The sequence below is a fragment of the Natator depressus genome, chromosome 7 (assembly GCF_965152275.1).
Source record: "Natator depressus isolate rNatDep1 chromosome 7, rNatDep2.hap1, whole genome shotgun sequence".
NCBI classification, from domain to species: Eukaryota; Metazoa; Chordata; order Testudines; family Cheloniidae; genus Natator; species Natator depressus.
In genome coordinates this window covers 90,529,415-90,550,507 of record NC_134240.1, presented here as the reverse complement: position 1 = coordinate 90,550,507, position 21,093 = coordinate 90,529,415, and the positions used below count along the sequence as shown (strand labels likewise).

Here is a 21,093-nt window from a genome sequence, read left to right as displayed (position 1 = left end):
AATGTGTACAAATGATTTTCAAAGATAAATTTTAGTATCTAAACCACTTCTTAGCAGTTTAATCTGGATAAGTACTCGAGTGTTATTTGGAACTGAGCAGATGCACATTCAAACTAGTCTCATCTTAGATTTCATCTCAGATCTCATCTCAAGTGTCTATTCAATGCTGTACTTACTGTTCTGTAACTTTTTTTGATTCTTCTTCTTCTCTCTCCTTTTCCTGAAGTGAATGTTCAGTAGTTTTCAAGTTATTCTTCAACTGTATGACTTCCTCCTTCAGTTTTGTTTCCTGATCATTTAATTCTTTGATTTTTATTTCTGAATTCATACATTTCTTTTCCAGGTCTTTTATATCCATTTCCATCTTTAAAATGATAGATTCTTTTTCCTTAAGTATTTGTTCTAACCTGGCTGCACTGTCATCTTTAGCCCTATAAGCCTCCAAGAGGCATTCAAGCTCTTTTATTTTCTCCTTGTGGCTGGCACTTTGTTTCTCAAGATGGGTAATTGCACTTCTATCTTCAGCCACACGTTTTTCAGACTCACAGATTTTTTCCTGTAATTGTTCTTGTAACTGATTAACAAGGTTTTCCTTTTCCTTTATGGACAAATTACCCTGATTTGTGAGGTCATCCAATTGTATTTTTAGTTGATTGTTCTCACTCCCAACCTCACTGATGCTCTTTTGTAAATTTTCAACTTGTTGAAGGAGTTCTTGGATCTGATTACTTTTTTGGGAGGAGGCCTTAATAATTTGCTTGCACTCTTTCCAAATGCCCTCCATACTGCAATGGAAAGAGCTCTCTCGCCTGACATCTGCAATATTAGATGTCTGGCACTGTGTGTTTAAGGAATGCATTTGAATTTTCCCTGGTTTATCTTTTTGAGAATCTTCCAAAAAATCCTTTAGATTGACCAGATCAACATCTACAATATGAGATTCTAAATCAAGTTTATGCAACTCATCTATCTTTGTCTGCATTGCTTTTATTTGTGACACTTTGACTATAATATTCTGACTAGAGGCTTCTACCTCTGTAGTCAGTTGTTTAATCTTCTCTTCTTGCTCTTTATTTATAACTTTCTGTGTGTCTAATTCAGAAGCTATTTTCCCATAACTAGCCTGACACTGCTGGAGCTCCTCACTCAAACCAGAAGCCCTTTCTTTTGAAGAAGATAGCTCCAGGCACAAGTTTGCCACCTGTCTATTGAACCCTTCTTTTTCCCTTTTTTCATTTGAAATTTTTTCTTTAAGTATAGCTAATTGACAGTCTAGGGATTCACTTCTTTCTTGTAATGCTAATATTTCTGTCTCTTTTTCTAAAATGTTCTGTTGCATTTCTTCAATTTTCTTTTGCTCTATTGCATCACCTTTACCTGCACTTCTAATGGACCCTATAAAAAGAAAAATAAGTATCACTGTATTGCTCTTGAAAGCAAAAATATTAATAAATTATACATACCAAGAAGTAACTTTCAAAACTCTGTGGGAGATTTTGGCTGGTTTAGTAAGCCTTAAATCCTCACATTAGGCAATATTTTGAAGTTTGGCCTTTAAAAGTGATCCCAAAATCTGGAAGCTACATGTTTGAACAGTACTACAGATAGTATCTGCCTTAGACTTCCAGACAGGGTGTACATTGTCTTGACTTTCAGTAAGCCAGAATATGAATGGCTTGACGCCGATTTGTGCTCTGTTCAGGTTCCCAATCTGCTGCAGTGATGGTAAAACTTTGTGATGCCTAGTGCACAAAAATAACTACCTGACACTCAACCATCCCCAATTTTCCACCTTAGCTGGCCCAACAATCTTACATCCTACAGATACACCCATCTGCCAGATGCAGAGAGAAACCAGGAGTTTCTTGGATTGTGTAAACTGTCCACACCTCTGCCACAAGCAACTGTCTGCTGCTTCTTTAAGTAAGTGGCACCTAATGCCTTTCCACCACGTGCTGAAGGTTTTCCTTCCCAAATCTGCTTCTGATTTGACACAATGGCAGCTTAAGGGTTAGAAGAGAAGGTATTTTGGGAAGTCAAATTTGTGTGCAGATGGAAGTAGAGAAAGGAAGCCAAAAAAGTAAAACTGATTTCTGCACTGCCTTCCTCACAAAAGTATGAAGAAATACTCCTGAAGACAAAACATTGAGAGTTTGGAGACCTCAAAAAACTTCAAGGGTACAAAGAGCTCTCAAAACACACACGCAGTCTGAGCTCCACCTTTAAAATGTTATTGTTTTTATTATGCTAAGGCTGATTAACCCCAACAATGAGCAAACTGCAACTCCCATTGACATCAGCTAGAATCACTTCTGAAAAATTGGGAAAATTTTCTAGTGCAACTACACATAATGCAGTATTAGGGAGTAGTTCCCTGGTCAAATACATATGGAATTGGCAGGCAAAAGTGTGTTTTTACAGAATATAAAATCTGTGTAGAAAATGGTGCAGTTTGCAAACACAGTAAGTTGTAGGTAGACTGCACAAACTATCATTAGAGTACTTTGTAAATTTACAGCAGTACACCTTGAGGAGATACTTCTGAACTAGCATTAGTGTGTGTAGACACACAGAGGTGGAAGGAATTTCCATGTGCTAAGTTGAAGAGGCATTAATAAAGTAATGACTATTGTGCAATTTGTACATATCTATGGCAAATAGTCCATTGACCCAAGACTGGTTTATTATAGAAGCCTTAATAAGTTTAGTCAGACACCTTTTAAAAAACAGAAAAACAAAACACAAAACAAAAAAGGCGAGAGCGAGCTAGCTTCTGGGGGGGGGGGGTCTATTTCCTCCTTTCCCCCATAAATTTAGAATCCACCCCACCAAAAATTACTCCTGCATGAGGGATAGGATAAGCAAGCACTAGCTTTACTAACAGAAGTGTCATGGCTTTAGAGTCAGACTTCGTAAGCCAGCAGTAGATAGAAACCAGCATTAGAAACATTGGAAAGGGAAATAGCCAGGTTCCTGTTGAGACCCAGCATTCTTTCCTTGACGGGGCCCACAAAACAGACTTATATAAAAGCCATCATGTATTCTCTATATTAAGTTACGTAATAAAATCATGCTGCTGATGCAGGAAAAGGTGTATGTGGCTTATGTTCTGTGAATGGAATAGATTACAGAAAAGGTGTATTCTGACACCCATAGTATGACTGAGTTTTGTAGGTTAGAGAAAGCCCAGAATCAATTCCAAATATTTTAGGTGCTTTATAATTGACAGCTAAGATCATTTGGGGAACTTTGTTTATATTGCGGTGATAGGGTACATGACTTTCAACATAGACAGCCCACCTCTGAAGAGACTTTAAGATTTTCTCTTTTACTATAAAGAAGAGGAGTACTAGTGGCACCTTAGACTAACCAATTTATTTGAGCATAAGCTTTCGTGAGCTACAGCTCACGTCATCGGATGCATCCAAAGGCTGAAGGATAGTTAAAACTGAAATTTCTTTTTGACCCTAAGTCTTGGTTGCTAAAATTTTCATTCTCTCCGTGAAAAGGTGATTTTTTAAGCAAAATTTGAGGAAGATACATGTGGCCATTTTTGAGTTATGAGCTTAATGTGAAGCAAATATTCTCTGAATACTTTTTCGAGACAACCAACCGACTTTTAAGATTTGACGGGTACTCTCTTTAAAGAGCACTCAAGACTAAGTTTTATGTTTTGAAAAGTTTGCATTTCCTGACTCTACAACTTAAACAGTAGCATTAATGTACCACTTCGCATTCTATCTAGTTTCCTGTTCAGTGCTAAAAATTAGCATTTACAAACTGCCATTAGGCATGAATACCAAGATTAGAGCAGGTATCAGACACAGTCTGCTATAACAAGGGGTTTAATGTCTGCTTAATTTTGTCATCACCTTCTCCCCTGTTGGCATTTACATGGTTTCTCCAGAAGGTAGTTCCATGCAGACCCAAGGTTGGCTCTAACCAACATGTGTGATGGTCTTCACAGGCATATCAGTTTCTTCTCTTGTTAGAGAAAGCAGCATCAGCAGCTTGCTTATCTGCTATGTCCTAGACCTATGGAACTTGCTATACCACTCCTCCTTTGTTTAACATGGCACTGAAGGAAGTGCCCTTCAACAGCTGTTACTTCTCAATCCCATAGTGGGGGCTGGCCTACCTGCACCTCCATGTTTTGCTTCCCATTTTACCACCAGGTGGCATTTCTGATCCCAAAGCAGAGTCTACGTAGCTTTAATCCATCTCCACTTTTTAACTGGGGGAGCCTTTAGCTCCTTACTTGAGGGAAGGAGAGAGGAAAAAGCCTCTAGACTGCCCCATTGCCTTTCCTTGATTCTTGTTTGGGTCAACATATTCCTATCTGCAACCCCCACTCAGGTTGCATAGATGCTGCACATATTAGAGGCCCGTTAGCTTCTGGGGAGGCACTTACATGATCCTTGGCAGTCAGAGGCCAAGCAAGCTCACAGTTCAAGTAAGGAGAGCAGGGAGATTTCAAAGCTGCAGACACTGAACAGATATGTAGACGCATGCCATACATGACTAGAATGCCTACTTAATGCAGTTTCTACCAGTAAAGAGAGGTTTATGAGAAACACTAGATCCCAAAATGAATTTGAGTTTTACCATTGTCAGCTTTGCGTATTATATATAGGTTTTAGCATGCAGCATTTACATGTTTCTATACACTGATCTAATGAAACACCTTGCACTGAAGTGTGTACAGCATCTACATACAATATGACAGAATAAATCATAGACCGCATTGACACTTCTTCAGACAGTTCTAAAAAGAGCTCAGGCAGGAAAATGGTAAGAATGTTTAAGAAGGTTAACAGCAAGCTTGGCAGAAAAAACAGTAGTTAAACATGCCAGTTGTAGGCAAAGTCCACTTTAACAGAAATATCTTTTCTGCATCAGAATTTGCAAATGTATTAGCAGACATAGCAAAGGGAAAGCAAGACATCTAAAAGCAGTTTTTATTTTAAGAATTTAGAGGCAACACAAGACAATGAAAATAAACAGTTACTTCCATTTAGCATTTAATGTTGCTGACTTTCTTCTCCTCAGACGATAAAGTTTACGAATTGCGAGTTTTTGCTTTTGTTCTGGCATTGGAATCAGATTTTTTCGGAAGGCTCCCTGTTCGGCTGCGGTAGAAATGGTACCTTTCTTTGTAGGTGGCTCTTCCTCTTGAGTAGGCTTACTTTCAAAACAGCGTTTTCTTCCTACATCCAACACATGCTTCACATTTTCACTAGACTGAGTGCCTTCTATTTTCCCATTGCTGTTCTCCTTTGCCATGTGTCTTTTAATAGTAGTTACAGTGTTGTCCTACATTTAAATAAAATTAGTTACCACGTGCCATTATACAAAACAAGCAGCCAACATGTTACAAGCAATAAATCTCAGCTGAATATGAAAACAAAAAAATTAGACAAATAGCCATATAACATCTTCCTACAAGGATTTTTGTTGGGGAGAAAAAAGTCAGCTATAAATTGCTTTTTCTGTGGGCAATAAAGAGGTGTACAATGCTTTGGAGTATAGAACATAGCACAAAGGGGAAGAAAAGAAAAAGCACTAATACAGATAATGTGCATGAGTCAGAGGGATTATGTATTCCATCAAGAGAACAGTAATATGTGTCAAAAGCTACAGAAATTGTTACTGCCTACGGAAAGCATTTGGGTGACTTTTCCAAAAAAATTTTATACTTTTTCCTCATCTTCTCAAAAGTGAAAGTTCTTAGTAACAGCCTTAACTCTTCCTACCATCAACACTACTTGATGTACTTTCTAATTAGGTTAGAAGTGCCCATGATAAATAGTAAGCCCAAAAGGATAGGTTGGCAAATGCTTTAATTTCTGCTATGGACTATAAATTTGACCAAAATATTAAGATTAAGGTTTTTGCATGCACAGGACCAGTCTGGCCAGATAGATAAGACAGCACAACACATCTATTAAAAACGCCATGTGATTATAGCACTTCATCGTCACACTACCACAGGGGTTCTCAAACTGGGGTTCGGGACCCCTCAGGGGGTCGCAAGGTTATGATGTGGGGGGTCATAAGCTGTCAGCCTCCACCCCAAACCCTGCTTTGCCTCCAGCATTTATAATGGTGTAAAATAGATTAAAGTGTTTTTAATTTATAAGGGGGTGGGCAGGCACACTCAGAGGCTTGCTATCTGAAAGGGGTCCCCAGTACAAAAGTCTGAAAATCACTGCACTACCATGTTATTAAATAAGACAGGTGGACAGAGTTAAAGGTTTGTTCTTTTTGGAATTTTTGTAGTTCTACACCTGGAGATTTGTCAGGTGTGAAAGCATGGTATGGACAGTTCGCTTTGGGGAAATTAATTGGAGAATGAGGAAATGACAGGAGCCATATCTTGTGTAATCCTAAGAAGTTTTGGAGTATAGATATAGCCCTCAAAAGTGGTTGCACTACTGACAAACTGAAAGACAGGAATAAGATAAGTCAATGTTAATTTGCATCCCCTAATGTACTGTATGGAATAAATCAGTGTGGATTTATTGTAGAAAAAGTGGATGCATAGCTGCAAACATAAGATCATTTTTACATGCAAATGGTATTTCTCTAGAAGATTGTTTCAGGCTAGTTGACACTTACTGGACTTTGATGCACACACTAAGTCACTACCACCAATATACTTATAGGCCCATACCATCCCAAAGGTTTTCAGTGGTTACAACCATTGTACATCGCTACTAAGTCACTCAACCATGTCAGAGGCAGGGAAGAAAAGGATGACTGGATGGTGATCAGGATAGCTCTTGAATACCTGCTTTGTCTCCAAATATTTCTGACCTCTCTTCTCCGGCTTCCTCCACCTTCATGCCCCCACTGAAACTTGGCTCACGGTGCAACAATGTCTCTATTACTGTTCCTTCTCCTCCACACCATAATCAAAAAGAACCACGGAGATGGTGTTGGGGGCTACTGCTTTCTGTCAGTCTCCAACTCGTTTCCTGCTATGTGCTTTCTCCTCTGAATTGCTCACCAAAAAGTCTCCTTTAAATAATCTACTGCTCCCTCTCCCCTCCCAAGGCTTTATTTCTTCATTTCAGTCTCCCATTTATTCTGACTTTCATGTCATAACTCTAGCCTCCTGCCCACAACTTCTTTCCATCTTCAACTATAGATTCAGTCTCCCAAATAAAATGGCCACTCCACAGACCTTTCCCTTGACCATCTTGGCTAATAGCCGTTGATGGACCTATCCTCTATGAACTTATGTAATTCTGTTTTGAAGCCAGTTATACTTTTGGCCTTCATAACATCCCCTGGTAACAAGTTCCACAAATTGACTCTACGTTGTGTGAAGAAATACTTCCTTTTGTTTTAAGCTTATCGCTTATTACTTTCACTGGGTGCTTGGTTTGTGTGTTATGTGAAGGGGTAAATAACTTCACTACTCACTTTCTCCATACCATTTGTGATTTTATAGACCTCTATCATATCCCCTCTTAGTTGTCTTTTTTCTAAACTGAACAGTCCCAATCTTTTTAATCTCTCCTGATATGAAAGCTCTTCCATACCCCTCATCATTTTTGTTGCCCTTCTCTGTACATTTTCCATTTCCAATACATCTTTTTTAGGATTGGGCAACCAGAACTGCACTCAGTATTCATGGATTTATATAGTGGCATTAGGATATTTACCGTCTTATCTATCCCTTTCCTAATGGCTCCTAAGACTGTCAGCTTTTATGACTGCCGCTGGACATTGAAAACATCCGCTCAGTGACTCCTAGATTTCTTTCCTGAGTGGTAAGAGCTAATTTAGATCCCATCATTTTGTAGTTAGGATTATGTTTTCCAGCGTGCATTACTTTACATTTATCAACACTGAATTTTATCTGCCATTTTGGTGCCCAATCACCCAGTTTTGTGAGATCCCTTTGTAAGTCCAAAGCAGACTGTGAAGAGTTAACTATCTTGAGTAAAAAAAAAAAAAAAAAAAAAAAGTCTGCAAACATTGCCACCTCACTGTTTGTCCTCCTTTCTCCCGACACTTTATGGATATGTTGAATAGCACTGGGCCCATTACAGATCCTTGGGGGACATCGCTATTTACCGCTCTCCATTTTGAGGGCTGATCATTTTTTCCTACCCTGTTTCCCATCTTTTAACCAGTTATTACGAGCATTAAAAAAGTCAAAGTAAGTTTTGTACATTTTAAGAAATGAAGAGCCGAAAACTTACGTAGTCTTTTACTGTAGTTTCTAAATGGGATATTAGGTCCTTTAGTCTACTTATAACATCATCTTTTTGCTCCACAATGTTTATTAGCTCTTGAATCCGCTTATTCTGTGTCGTCATTTTCTTTGAGATGAGAAAAGTTACATTTTTACTAGGTTTTAGATAACAGGAACGCATTGTAACTCGGGCTGTCGATTAATCACAGTTAACTCACATGATTAACTCAAAAATTAATCATGATTAAATGCAGTTTTTAAATCACACTGTTAAACAATAGAATACCAATTGAAATTTATTAAACATTTTGGATGTTCTTCTACATTTTCATATATATTGTATTTTGTGTTTTAACTGAAATCAAAGTATATATTATTTTTATTAAAAATATTTGCACTGTAAAAATAGTATTTTTAAATTAACCTCAAACAAGTACCATAGTGCAATCTTTGTCGTGAAAGTACAATTTACAAATGTAGATTTTTGTTATATAACTGCACTCAAAAACAACACAAAGTTCACTCAGTCCAACTTCTTGTTCAGCCAATCACTAAGACAAATAAGTTTCTTTAAATTTAAAGGAGATAATGCTGCCGCCTTCTTATTTACAATGTCACCAGAAAACAAGAATGCTTTTGCATGGCACTCTTGTAGCCAGAATTGCAAGGTATTTACGTGTGAGAGATGTTAAACCTTCGTATGCCCCTTCATGCTTTGGCCACCATTCTAGAGGTCATGCTTCCTGATGCTCGTTACAAATATAATGTGTTAATTTGTGACAACTCCTTGGGGGAGAATTGTAGCTCTCCAGCTCTGTTTTTCCCCGCATTCTGCTCATATATTTCATGTTATAGCAATCTCGGATGATGACCCAGCACATGTTGTTCATTTTAAGAACACTTCCACTGTAGATCTGACAAAACGCAAATAAGGTACCAATGTGAAATTTCTAAAGATAGCTACAGAACTCAACCCAAGGTTTAAGAATCTGAACTGCCTTACAAAATCTGAGAGGGACGAGGTGTGGAGCATGCTTTCAGAAGTCTCAAAAGAGCAACACTCCTTTGTGGAAACTACAGAACCTGAACCACCAAAAAAGAAAATCAACCTTCTGCTGGTGGCATCTGACTCAGATAATGAAAAAGAACATGTGTCGATCCACACTGCTTTGGATGGTTAACGAGCAAAACCAGTTATCCACGTGGATGCATGTCCCCTGGAATGGTAGTTGAAGAATGAAGGGACAGATGAATTTTTAGCGCATCTGGCACATAAATATCTTGCAACACTAGCTACAACAGTGCCATGAGAAAGCCTATTCTCACTCTCAGGTGACACTGTAAACAAGAAGCAGGCAGCATTATCTCCTACAAATGTAAACAAAGTTTGTTTGAGCGATTAGCTGAACAAAAAGGTAGGACTGAGTGGTCCTGTAGGCTCTAAAATTTTAAAATTGTTTTATTTCTGAATGCAGGTTTTTTTGTACCTAATTCTGCATTTGTAAGTTCAACTTTCATGATAAAGAGATTGCACTACAGTACTTGTATTAGGTGAAATTGAAAAATATATATATTTTTTACAATGCAAATACTTGTAATCCAAAATAAATATAAAGTGAGCACTGTACACTTTGTATTGTGTTGTAATTGAAATCAATATATTTGAAAATGTAATAAATATTTTTGGATGTTTTCATAAATAGGATTGAATTATTGTCTAACAATGCAATTAATTGTGATTAAATTTTTTAATCTCTTGAAAGCCCTAATTATAACATGACTCCAAATCATTTGTTTTTCATTGTGTGTTTGAGTGCAAACCATAATAGTGCTAGGTCTATTCAGTTAAGCACACTGTGAAATTAGACATTAAGCTATTGTAATTTTGTATGAATAATTAAAGCAGATGTAAGTTTCAGTGAATTTCTCTTTAAGAGTTACCTCAGTAGCTTCTTCAAGTTGTTGAGCAGATTCACTTAATTTAATCACTTGCATTTCAATCTCTGTAATCAAATAGAGAAACTGGTTTGCATTACATAGATTGCAAACTAGTAGTTCATTCAGTAAATTGGCGAAGTCTTTCTATAATAAGGTTTTAGTCATTTGCCAATATTTGAGATACATTGAGACTATTCCCCCCAGTTTGATTTAGCAGTCGAAAATATTTTTTGATTTTCAAAAGGAGTAATTTAAATAGTTTGGAAAAATAAATGCATATATTTCAACCAAAATGATCCAAATAATTGCACTTTAAGCAAAAAGAGTGGCTTCTTCCTGTAAGCCTGCTTGAGTCCTGCTCAGAACAATAACTTTAATATTAGAGACCTTAATACATTAACGAGGACTGTGATGTTTTCCACTCCCAATATAGGAAAGCTACCCCTCCGCCAAGAAAAAGGCCACCAAGCCCACAAGTGGGTAAGTGAAGGAAATCCAGATGTATGTCTCTCTCTCTCTCTCACACACACACCCCCCCACCCCTTTCAGTTCCGGAAATAGGTCACAATAAGAGAGTCTGGAGTCAGCTTAGATAAGCCCACTACTCATGTGTGTCCTGAGATACTGATTTGCTTGCTTATTTGTTTTTCCAGCCTCTAACCTGTTAGGAAAGTTTCAATCATTCCAGGTGTGCTGCAAATACACGACCAATGCTGGTGCAAGCTAGACAGGAATGGAGGTTTTTGTTATCCCCTCCCCACACCCCTTTTTAAGGACAAAGTTATAAATTTTCACATATTTCCTCTATTTTGATGCAACCAACAGGAACACAAGCTTCTTCACAAGCAGAGATTTTAGGGCAGATATCTGAATCCACAATTTTAAAATGTTGTAAGAGAAAGAACCACCTCAATATTAAAACCAAAGTCTTTTCACCCTCTTCCTCACAGCTCAGCTTTTCTATCTTGATTGATCAGGTTGACTAAACAATGGAAAGGTTTTTATAAAACTTCTCCAATCTCCTCCCTCCTTAGTGCGATTCCATTTTTTTTTTTTTTTTTTTTTTTAAGTTTACAACGTAGCCTTTTTGGTTTTTAACGTTTAGTGCCTCTGCAGAGTGAGCCTATTTGGAAAAAAATGCTATTCTATGCTGATAGAGTCCTCTTGATGCTCATTGCAAGATTTAGAATTTACAGTAGTTGGAGGTAAATGTAGAAAGTCCTCCTGAAAGTTCTGAGTGTTAGTGGGAAGGTGCGTCATGTCAGGGTTTACATATCACTCGCCACATTCTTTATAGAAATATGCTTATTGTATATATACGGCATAATTAAGATCTATTTTATGGAAGACGGCTCATGCAAGGTATCATTGGAAAGGTTATGATTTACTGGATGTGATTATCCAATTTGTATGCATGTATCATTTCTGTATCTGGAGTTAGGAATATTGACTATGTAACAATTACAACTGTGGTTATACTTGGAGATGCCCACCAGACAGTAAGCAAACAGCCTTATTAGGCCATTAGGAAAAAGACAATGAGTCTTCGAAGATGGGGGATCCCCCATCTTCCGGGAATTGTTCCTGTGGACATTGCAAATAAACCTGGTTTCATGGTTGCTTTGACACTGCAAGGTCAAGTAATAATGTCACCTAGTAAAATGTACCACCTTGGACACTGCTGGTTCTTTTCCACTGGAAACAAAGGCTTCCTGCCTCATGTAAATTCTATTTAAGGCTGAGGAGTAAGACAAACAGAACTCTTCTCCATTGCTTTCCTGCCCAAGAAGACAGACAGTTGAAAGTACCTCAAGAAACAAAAGAGCTGAGCTGATGGAAAGGCAAGGGCTTAGTCCAGACTAAGACAGGAGTCTAGTCTGCAAAGAGAAATAATTGGAACTCTAAGCTACAGAAACTCTGCAACTTGCCTAAAAACATTTAGGGTGAGAAATTACATTTTGTAACTTGTTTCTTGAGTGTATTAAGCCTAGTTTGCATGTTTTGTTTTATTTGCTCAGTAATCTGCTTTGTCTTGTTTGCTATCCCTTCTAAATCACTTAAAATCTATCTTTTATAGTTAATAAACTTGTTTTTATTTGTTATAAAACCCAGTTTGTGAAATTTATAACCGGGGGGGGGGGGGGGGAGGAGGAGGAGAAGTTGTGCATATATATTCCTCCACATTGAGGGAAGGGGCGAATTTATGAGGTTCTATTGTATAGATTTCTCTACAGCACAAGACTATTATTTTGGGTGTACTTTTCAGGAGGAAGCCGCACTTGAGTGCTGGGGGATTTCCTAGCTAAATCTTCCCATGGAGAGCTGCTTGCAGACTCTGCAATTCTACAGCTGGTGCGTCCCTACCTGTGTGTGTGTGCGCGCGCGCGCACGTGCACTGTTCGAGGCCGGAGAGCCTGATTCAGCAAAACAGGGAGAGGGAGCCCAGGCTAGTGGAGCAGCCAGGCTCAGTGAAACCCCAGTACATCAGGTAGAATCCTGGACGGGGCGTTCATATGTAAACACAACCTCCAGGCAACCAACCAAGAAACTGATTGTTGCAAAAAGAAAAAACTGAAGTTCCACAAGATGCTTTACGACTGTGCCAAGTGTTACATTAGCAAGTTTTAGATATGGTGCTGAACTAGCATGGGTCATCAGTTTAGGAGGATTGCACCTCCTCTGAGTTTTCATTTTAGTCGTCTGAACAAGTGGCAGAGTACTAAGTACTTCCTCTGTATCATGGATAGCATCTTCAGCAACTTGGACACAATATTCTATGATTTTCTTTTCAGACACAGAATTAATAGGGGGTAGTCTACTTAGTTTTTTGCGGTACGCTTGTAGCCATTATTACACTCTGGGGGGAATTCTGCGCTACTGTGCATACATAATTAATGAGCTGCACACTAAATTTTTTGCACAGAAAAAATCCTTCTGCTGAAGTGTTGCTACAGCTCTGCCTTTTGCCCATCAGAGGGAGCTGTGGCGATAGAAAAAAGCAGCAGCTCCTAGCCAGCGAGGGAAGAGGAAGAGCTTGCCTTCTTTGCAGTGGGCCGGGGCAGGAGCTATGGGGAGACAGACAGCGTGGAGTGCTGGGGGTCAGACAGGGGCTCATAAGGGCTAGTGGGAGAGGACAGACTAGGGCAGGAGCTGAATGGGAGTGAAGGCACAGGGCCATATGGGGCGGGGGGGGAGGTATAGGACTACATGGTAATGGGAAGGGGTGCAGAGCTACATAGGGGCGGGGGTGAGAGTGGAGGTGGAGGGACACATCGACAGGGAGTGCAAGGACACATGAGGGTGCAGGAACACATGGGGACAAGGCAGATGTGCCTGACTGAATGGGACAGGCTAGGGGTCAGCCAGGGTCTGCATGAAAGTGTTCCTTAACAATCCCTCCCGCCCCCTCAAAAAAAAAAAATCAGTTCCATACTTTTCCCACCCATACTCAACCTTTCAAGTTAGCACCCAGACTCCTTCCCAGCAATTTACTTCTCTCTCCCTCAGCTCCTCCATTAACCCTGACTCCATCAAGCCTTTGCACTGCTTCTGAGGGGTGCGGGAAATATGGTTCTGTATTATAGTTTAACTGAATTACTACTCATGAGTTCTGTATTAATATGCCTAGTAAGGAACTTATTTGTCAAAAACATTTCCTTCAATTTTTTTGTTGTCTGTATTGTTACAGACATACTTGCTGACAGGTATTTGTTTCAAATGTTTTATTTTGAAGAATACTATTTGCATTGTTTATGGCTACATAATCACGTGTTTCCAATCACTTTCAACTTTAGGCATGTTGAATTAGTAGTTCACACACTGATATCTAGTAATCATTAAATATTAATCATTGTTTCCAGCATATAATCAACAGCTTTCATATTTACTAGTTAGAATGAGAAAGTAGTGAATTCACACTAAGAACTGAAAGATAAGCTAACTAGATTTATCGTTAATATATGCCCTACATACATTCCAGAAGTTTCTAGAATTTAGCAAAATCAATTCCCCCCTAATAGTTTATAAACTCCATGTCTTCAGCATTCAGTGAGTTGATTCCACCCACTAGCCAGTCACTCCACCCATTACCATTTTTCCTCTAAAACTTTAGACAGTTTTGTTTCCCCAACAGCAGGCATGTACTTAAGCTGCCTTTTTGGGAGGGTTGGGGAGGGGGGAGAAGTAATTTTTTTCCATTCAGACTAAAATTAGAGCCCATTTTCAGAGAAGACAAAAATCCCCTCAAATATATTGTGGTCAAGTAATTACTTTAATGACAAGTTGAAAAAAAACTCAATGTGATAAATTTAAAACCCACTAGATTTTCTGGAGTAAAAGTCTATGCAACTGGATTCATACTTTGAGAATTCTAGTATATAGTTATATTGCAAGGCACTAGTTCTCTTGTGAGATCAAACTTCAGTGAAAGGTTACCTGTAAAATACAGTAATTTCAGTTATTAGAATATATGCTGTGCATGCTCTTAAGAATGTAAAATCAATAAGAGTCAATTAAAAAATCATCCCAAAGTTAGAAGATGACATTTTAACTTGAATAAGGCTGCATCTTTTCAAATTAAGTAATAACTGAACTGTTCTATAATTTTTAAATAAGATTGGTGGTTTAGTTGAGCTTAAAATAAAATAAAGGTAACATCCAATTTGATCAACTAGAAAGATCACATTATGAGCAGATGGTAAATACTTTGTAGTAAATATTAAACTTAAGCAGGTTAAGATATCCAGTCCACTTAATTCATTAGAATTTTAACACATTTTCTAAGTCGGCATTAGTTCAGAATCACTCTTATTTTACCCCACTCACCTTTAGTTCTCTGTGTCAGCTCTTCTTTGGTTTTACTTAGCTCAACAGTAACTTTTCCCAGTTTTTGTTCAAGCCAAGCAATAGCTTCCTGTGGGTCTTCTAGGGATACAATATACCTGTGAGCTTCTTCTGCCTGCTTCTTAATATCAGTGACATCATCTTGCAGAAAATTAATAATGCCCTCAAGATCAATACAGTTCTCAGGAGCTACATTATTCCCTCCTTCCTAGAAAGGAAGTGAAAAATGCTTTATGGTTATTTAGCAATGGCCTAAATTGCTAAAATAGCTTGTATCAGCTATAAGAGAATTCTAAATTCTCTTCGACAAATCTTAGTATAGACATCTTTTCTATGGACAGTTGAACAACTTGATGAATTTGTCCAAGAAAGGGAAGGATAAAACCTAGGAGTTCCCAGATTTTAATCCTGACTGATGCCATCTTGCACTATGGGGATAATATCTGCCTCTCTCTTTTTTTACAGCACTTAAACAAGGGTAAAATTTTCTCTATTATATGGATATAAACCCAAGTAACAGCAGAATTTTGCCCATAAACCACAAAGTATTGTATCTTGAGTTGGGAGAATGTGGAGTATAAACACACACCAAGTAAACAGTCTGGGTCAATTTCTGAATTGTTATTAACTAGTGTCTGGAAATATATTTTTGTAAAGGTAAAATAGGAGAGTTAAAGATGCAGCTTTTTTAAAATTAAGATGAAGAACATGGGGAAGTAGAGGTTAAAATAGGATGACAAAGCTGCAATATCCTGTCTTGTGCCAAAAACAAGCACCAGGGCCTAATTATGCCTTAGATGTATATGCTACTCCCATTGCTTGAGATGTGCACACAACTCCTTTTTGAAAAGATGTTTAGGCTCCTCTCACTGAATATGTTTATAGGAGCCTAAAGTCACCTGGAATAGATACATCACTGAAGTTAAACAAAAGTTAAATTTATATTCGATTCTACTATAAGTGCATCAATCTTTTTAGCACACAAAGCCCAAATTTGAGAACCTGAACTACTTACTTGTCATCTTATAGTATACAATCTAAATTTTCATCCCTTGAAAAATGCCCAAAATAGATCTTGTTGAGAGTTCTTTAATGACAAGCTAAAAGGTAATGACATCTAATTTAATAAGAAATAAGGTCTACCCTTCTTGGAACAAGGATTCTTGATGTCACACTACATCAATTCCTTGGCATCTGGAGTCAGTTTACATTAATACCCAACCATGAGAAGTGCTCATCCCTTAACGGTAGGTTAGGTAATAGTACAAAGCCAGATTCTTCAACAATATGTAGGGGGGAAATTACCAGCATTCCAGCTCTTTCATTACAATGGGAATCTTTTATCTCCTGTTCTTCATCCAGGTTTTTGGCACATTCATTTACCAAATCCTTGTAGATTTCCAAGCGTTGTTCAGAAGCTTTTTCCAGCAACTCTCGTTCATGAGAAAGACATTGCCTGTATTCAAAGAGTTCTAACACTAGAAATTACTTTTTTTTTTTTAAACAAAAGAATAATAGTGCGTCTCTGACACTGACTAGTTAGAACCTGGGTATTCTCCCATGCTTGTTCATTTTGTGAACTGGGTTAATTTTAAGTCACAGCTGCTCTTTCTAACAAACTTCACAAGTGTATATTAGCCTTGTCTTCAGAAAGAGTTCAGTAACTAAAAAATTATGAAAAATATTTCTACAGATCAAGGATTTCACAAGGTTGTCTGAATTGTGCATCTTACTAAAGGTAAGCTGTACACTAAGTTTGTGTATATGTTTCATCAGGATTTCCATTCAAGCAGCTTTTGAGCTTCACATACCAAAACTACTTATAGCATGGTAGTGCGCTCCTATGTCCTCCTCTTGCACGGAACATATCTGCAGTTGATACAGGGATTGGAATTTACAGATGTCCAAAGTCTATCCCAAATCATGTCAAAGTCTTATTACTTAGTTCAAGACTTCTAGAATTGAAACATTTTATTGTTCTGGAAAGCATTTATATTGGACCATCATCAACTAGAGTACATTTGCAACAGGTTTTCTTCCTGTAATTTTAGTAGACAGTGCAACAGGCAACTATAGCTAGAACTTTATGGCTAAAGGCACTGAAAACATATGCATCATCTTCCCAAGAAGAGGACATTGATTTTTTGCCTTGGTAGTTTGAGAGATGTTGGGACTTCAGAATTGTCATTTGTCTTTCAGTGTTCTCATCTTTCAGTGGTTTAAGTCAGTCAATACAGAACTCTGGGTTTTTTATTTTTGTTTAATGTGAAGTTTATATACAATACATGTTGCTTTCATGGTAAGTGGTTAATGACACAACTTGGGTATGGGGTTTGAACTAGCTTTGGAAGGTAAAAGGACTTCAGAGTAAGAAAACTGAGGGGAAAGACCAGAGCAGTCAAAAAGTCTTCTCTCTTTTACAAAGAATCTTAACCAATGTAATTTCTAAGGAGGTGAGGGGGAGAAGAACTCAACTTAAATTTGACCAAATCCATCCATTCGGTATAGTGAAAAAGCAAACAAAATTGACCTCATGAAACAGAAGGCTGTTAAGCTTTTTTTTTTTTTTTTTTTAAATGAAGCCTTGTATATACACAGGAAAGTTTGTTATAAGTAGAGGTATGAATATGAACAGATACACAGTGGGCTATGCTTGTATAAGCATTTATTCCAGTTAAAAGGAGAAACTTTTTCAGTTTGACATGTTTGAGAAGGGGTTTAAGCTAAAGAGTCACTTATATTAGACACTGGAATAAGTGTCTGCACGGGGTGGAGGTGGGGGGGAGGGGCAGGTATGTTAAACTTCCAACACTAAGTATTTGGCTTTTACGTTATTATTTCATTTTACCTGCAACTGTAAAAGATACAAATATTTACCATCTACAGGTTAAGGTTAGAAGACTGAGTTCCACAACAGTGTAAACTACTACAACTAGAAGACTATAAAGAAACCTAAGCAACAGTTAACTTACCTGAAATCTGTTTCCCGTTGAGCAAAATACTGAGTAAATTCTTGTGTGACTTCTTCACGAATTTTTAATTCCAGGAGTAACTTATCTTTTCTCTCATTGATCAGCTTGCTTTTCAAGTGTTCTATTATATTTAGTAGTCTCTACAATGATCACAAATAGCCTTTTAATGTTTTTATAAAGGAATGTTTACAGAAAGATTTTGTAATCACTGCTCCAAGAATAAAAGGTTCTTCAAAAGATGAGAATATTGGTTCAGATTTTTTTTTTTTTTTTTTTTGAAATGTGAGCAACTGTTGTGTCCAATTCTGCTACTATTATCAAAAAAAAAAAAAAAAAACCAAACCAGGAGGATTGGTAGATAGATTACATGTTGGTAAATTGCTGTACCAGTGCAAACCATCAATATTGTATACATATGTACACAGAACAAGCATGTTCAAGAATCCAAAGAACATTACAATGAATTATATCAACTGTTAGAAAAAGTTTTTCTAAGAAAGATTGGAATTTTTTATCTGTTCAAAACAAGGTTAAAATCTACAGTTTTAAACAGTATATTTTTAAAATAGACATTGTTTCTCAAGGAGCATTAGTTGGAGAATATAGCACAGCAGAACACAACCCAAAGCAAGAGTGGTTTCCAAATCTAGTTCTGTCCCACATTAAATTGATAAGCATGCTGAAGCATAGAAGAAAGTTTGCTGCCAGAGATCTTGCATGCATAGAATATAGGCATAAAGGATTTTTTGTATTACTGAAGTCCACAGCTTGCCCATGCTGTACATATGGTACATTGAGAAGAGGTCTATTTATATTGACTTTCAGTAATGGGTGCAACCAAACTAAATCATGACCAAATCCGAACTTAAAAAGCCATTTTTACACATCTTTCCGCAACAGGCAGCATGCTTCAGTCCCCCACAAATATATTATCGGAAGGATGAACCCTACCCATCAAAAGTTATATTGTATTGACTCTGAAAGCATCCCAGGTACATACCTGATATACTTCTTTTCCAATAATTACTTTATTTTCCTCCTCCTCATTTGGCATCTCTTTTGCCATGTCATGCTCCTCCTCCTCCTCATTTGGCATCTCTTTCGCCATATCATGCTCCTCATGTGTCTCATTGTTATCCACAGTTAAATCATCATCATCTTCATCTTCTATCACATCTTCCAGGCTCCTGTCCCAAAGTATAGTGGCTCTTTTTCTTGTTCCCTGCATTTTAGTGTCAGCATTATTTATGAGAGACACTTCTCTTGCAGACTTCTGGACAAATGAGTGCTGTTGGGGAGCATTAGAAGTGTCTAGAACACAAATCTGTTGTGGGAAAGAGGTTGTCAATTATTTGTTAGGCACTGGTTTAGAGAACACTAAGCACTTATGGAGATAGCCTGCAGCCATGGCTATCACTTAGCATGCAACTGGGGGCCGTACTTCATTCTGTTGGCAATGTCCACTTGCCGTTACCGCACCTGACATTTTCTGCCACACTACAAAACAGGAGTACTTTTGAAGTGCAGAGAAGAGCAGGAATCATGCAGAAACTGCACTGTTTTGAGACCCTGAACTCTCCTGGAATGAAGCACTGGAAATTAGCTAGAGGGACGAAACCACCTCAGGAATGGGGTTGCTAATTCCTTTGACGTAGAAGAACTGCCGATACATTATTTTGGCAAGAACTGTGGAAGACTGTTTCAGGAGCTAAAGGCAGCTTGTCCCTTTTGCAGATTCAGACTGCAGTTAGTGCTGGAGAGTAAACAACTCCCCCCAGAGATTGGAGGAATTAAAGGAGGAGGAAAAAAAAACAAAAAAAAAACCCTGATGTACTTCTCACCATATGCTTGCTGAGAACAAATAGCTTACAATCAATAAGAGAACAGGGTGAGACGCTTGCATTAAATATATGAATGTTTAAAAATATCTGTAGCAGGTCAGAGATAGGATGAGCCATATGTGTGAAGTTTGGAATTTCTAGGGATTATGGTTTTCTAGCTGGCAGAGCCCAAGAGAGCATTATAATCACAACAGCTTTTTGTAAAGACTCATTTTTTAAATGTTTCCTTCCCAAAACTATGAAGTATTTCAACCAGGAAAGATTATAGAACATTTAATTTGATCATGAGGAGACAAATGTAGAGACAAAATTCAAAAATCACTGAAGTATGATAGGGATTTTAGAGACTTTACATGCAAGTCTAAATTGTACAGATATGGAACTGCTAAATTATCTCCATAATGTAACTTTGTAGTTTTATTTTAAAAATCTTCAAAGTTATAGTGCACTTACTTTTTGGGCAATTGCGGAGAACTTTAGCACATTGAGGGTTTCGTCATATGCAGCAGCACACTGACTGATGTTTACTATCATATATACCTTCCCTTTTCCACTGAAAAAGCCTTGAAGGAAGTGAGTTAGTTTACTTTCCCGGAATGGTATGTGCAGCTGCAGCCTAACAAAATACCAGAGTTAGATACATTCTAGTTCAGTAGGGAAAAAGAGCCTCAGTCATAACATTTCAATCTGCAATTCCTGGATTCTTTAACCATATAAAAACAGACCACATTAGGTCTTCGAAATTTAAGCATTAAAAAATTGTTAGAATGATAGTAAACCATCACACTGCTAACGATACTACTTCATACAGGTATTTTTAGTAGCTCTCACATTACTGTAAAATTAGAGAAAGACACTTGGTTGGCTACATGTACTTGACAGCACTTTGTATTTAGTTTCACTGTTTCTCCTGTGTAGTATGGTTGTGTGGATCTCACACAGTAATGGGGGTTAGCATGCAGAGAAAGAAGAGTGAGATTACAGAATCACAAGAGTGCAGGATGCTGAGAAGTAGGTGTATCATCTAAAGCTAGTTTTTGTTTGTCATTTTTAAAAAATTTGCGAAATTTCTAATTGATGGTGTCTTCCTAGTTTAATGTCACCCTGTGCAGACCCAGCATGAGGCCTATGCACCACTTACTCCCTAGTTTGAGGGCGTATGAGGCACTTAAGTGGTACACAGGCTTTATGCTAGCCCTTTAGAAAAAGAGTAATGGATTGAGGTAAAACCATTGCGATGTGATATGGTGTCCAGAGATATCCATTAATTATAGCCACAGTTGTCCAAGGACAG

General features: G+C 37.8%; 1 protein-coding gene across 3 annotated transcripts in view; it reads right to left on the bottom strand.

Moving 5' to 3' along the window:
* The window catches only part of KIF20B (kinesin family member 20B), a 69,380-nt gene that overhangs the window by 31,383 nt on the left and 16,904 nt on the right, over positions 1-21,093 (bottom strand). For all 3 annotated transcript variants that reach the window (XM_074959045.1, XM_074959046.1, XM_074959047.1), the window contains exons 11-19: positions 20,253-20,415; positions 18,959-19,282; positions 17,959-18,098; positions 16,292-16,442; positions 14,969-15,194; positions 10,148-10,209; positions 8,214-8,333; positions 5,148-5,313; positions 177-1,395 (exon numbers count right to left, since the gene is read on the bottom strand). In XM_074959045.1, the coding sequence (XP_074815146.1) occupies positions 177-1,395; positions 5,148-5,313; positions 8,214-8,333; positions 10,148-10,209; positions 14,969-15,194; positions 16,292-16,442; positions 17,959-18,098; positions 18,959-19,282; positions 20,253-20,415 (2,571 nt within the window). The remainder of the gene's footprint in view (positions 1-176; positions 1,396-5,147; positions 5,314-8,213; positions 8,334-10,147; positions 10,210-14,968; positions 15,195-16,291; positions 16,443-17,958; positions 18,099-18,958; positions 19,283-20,252; positions 20,416-21,093) is intronic.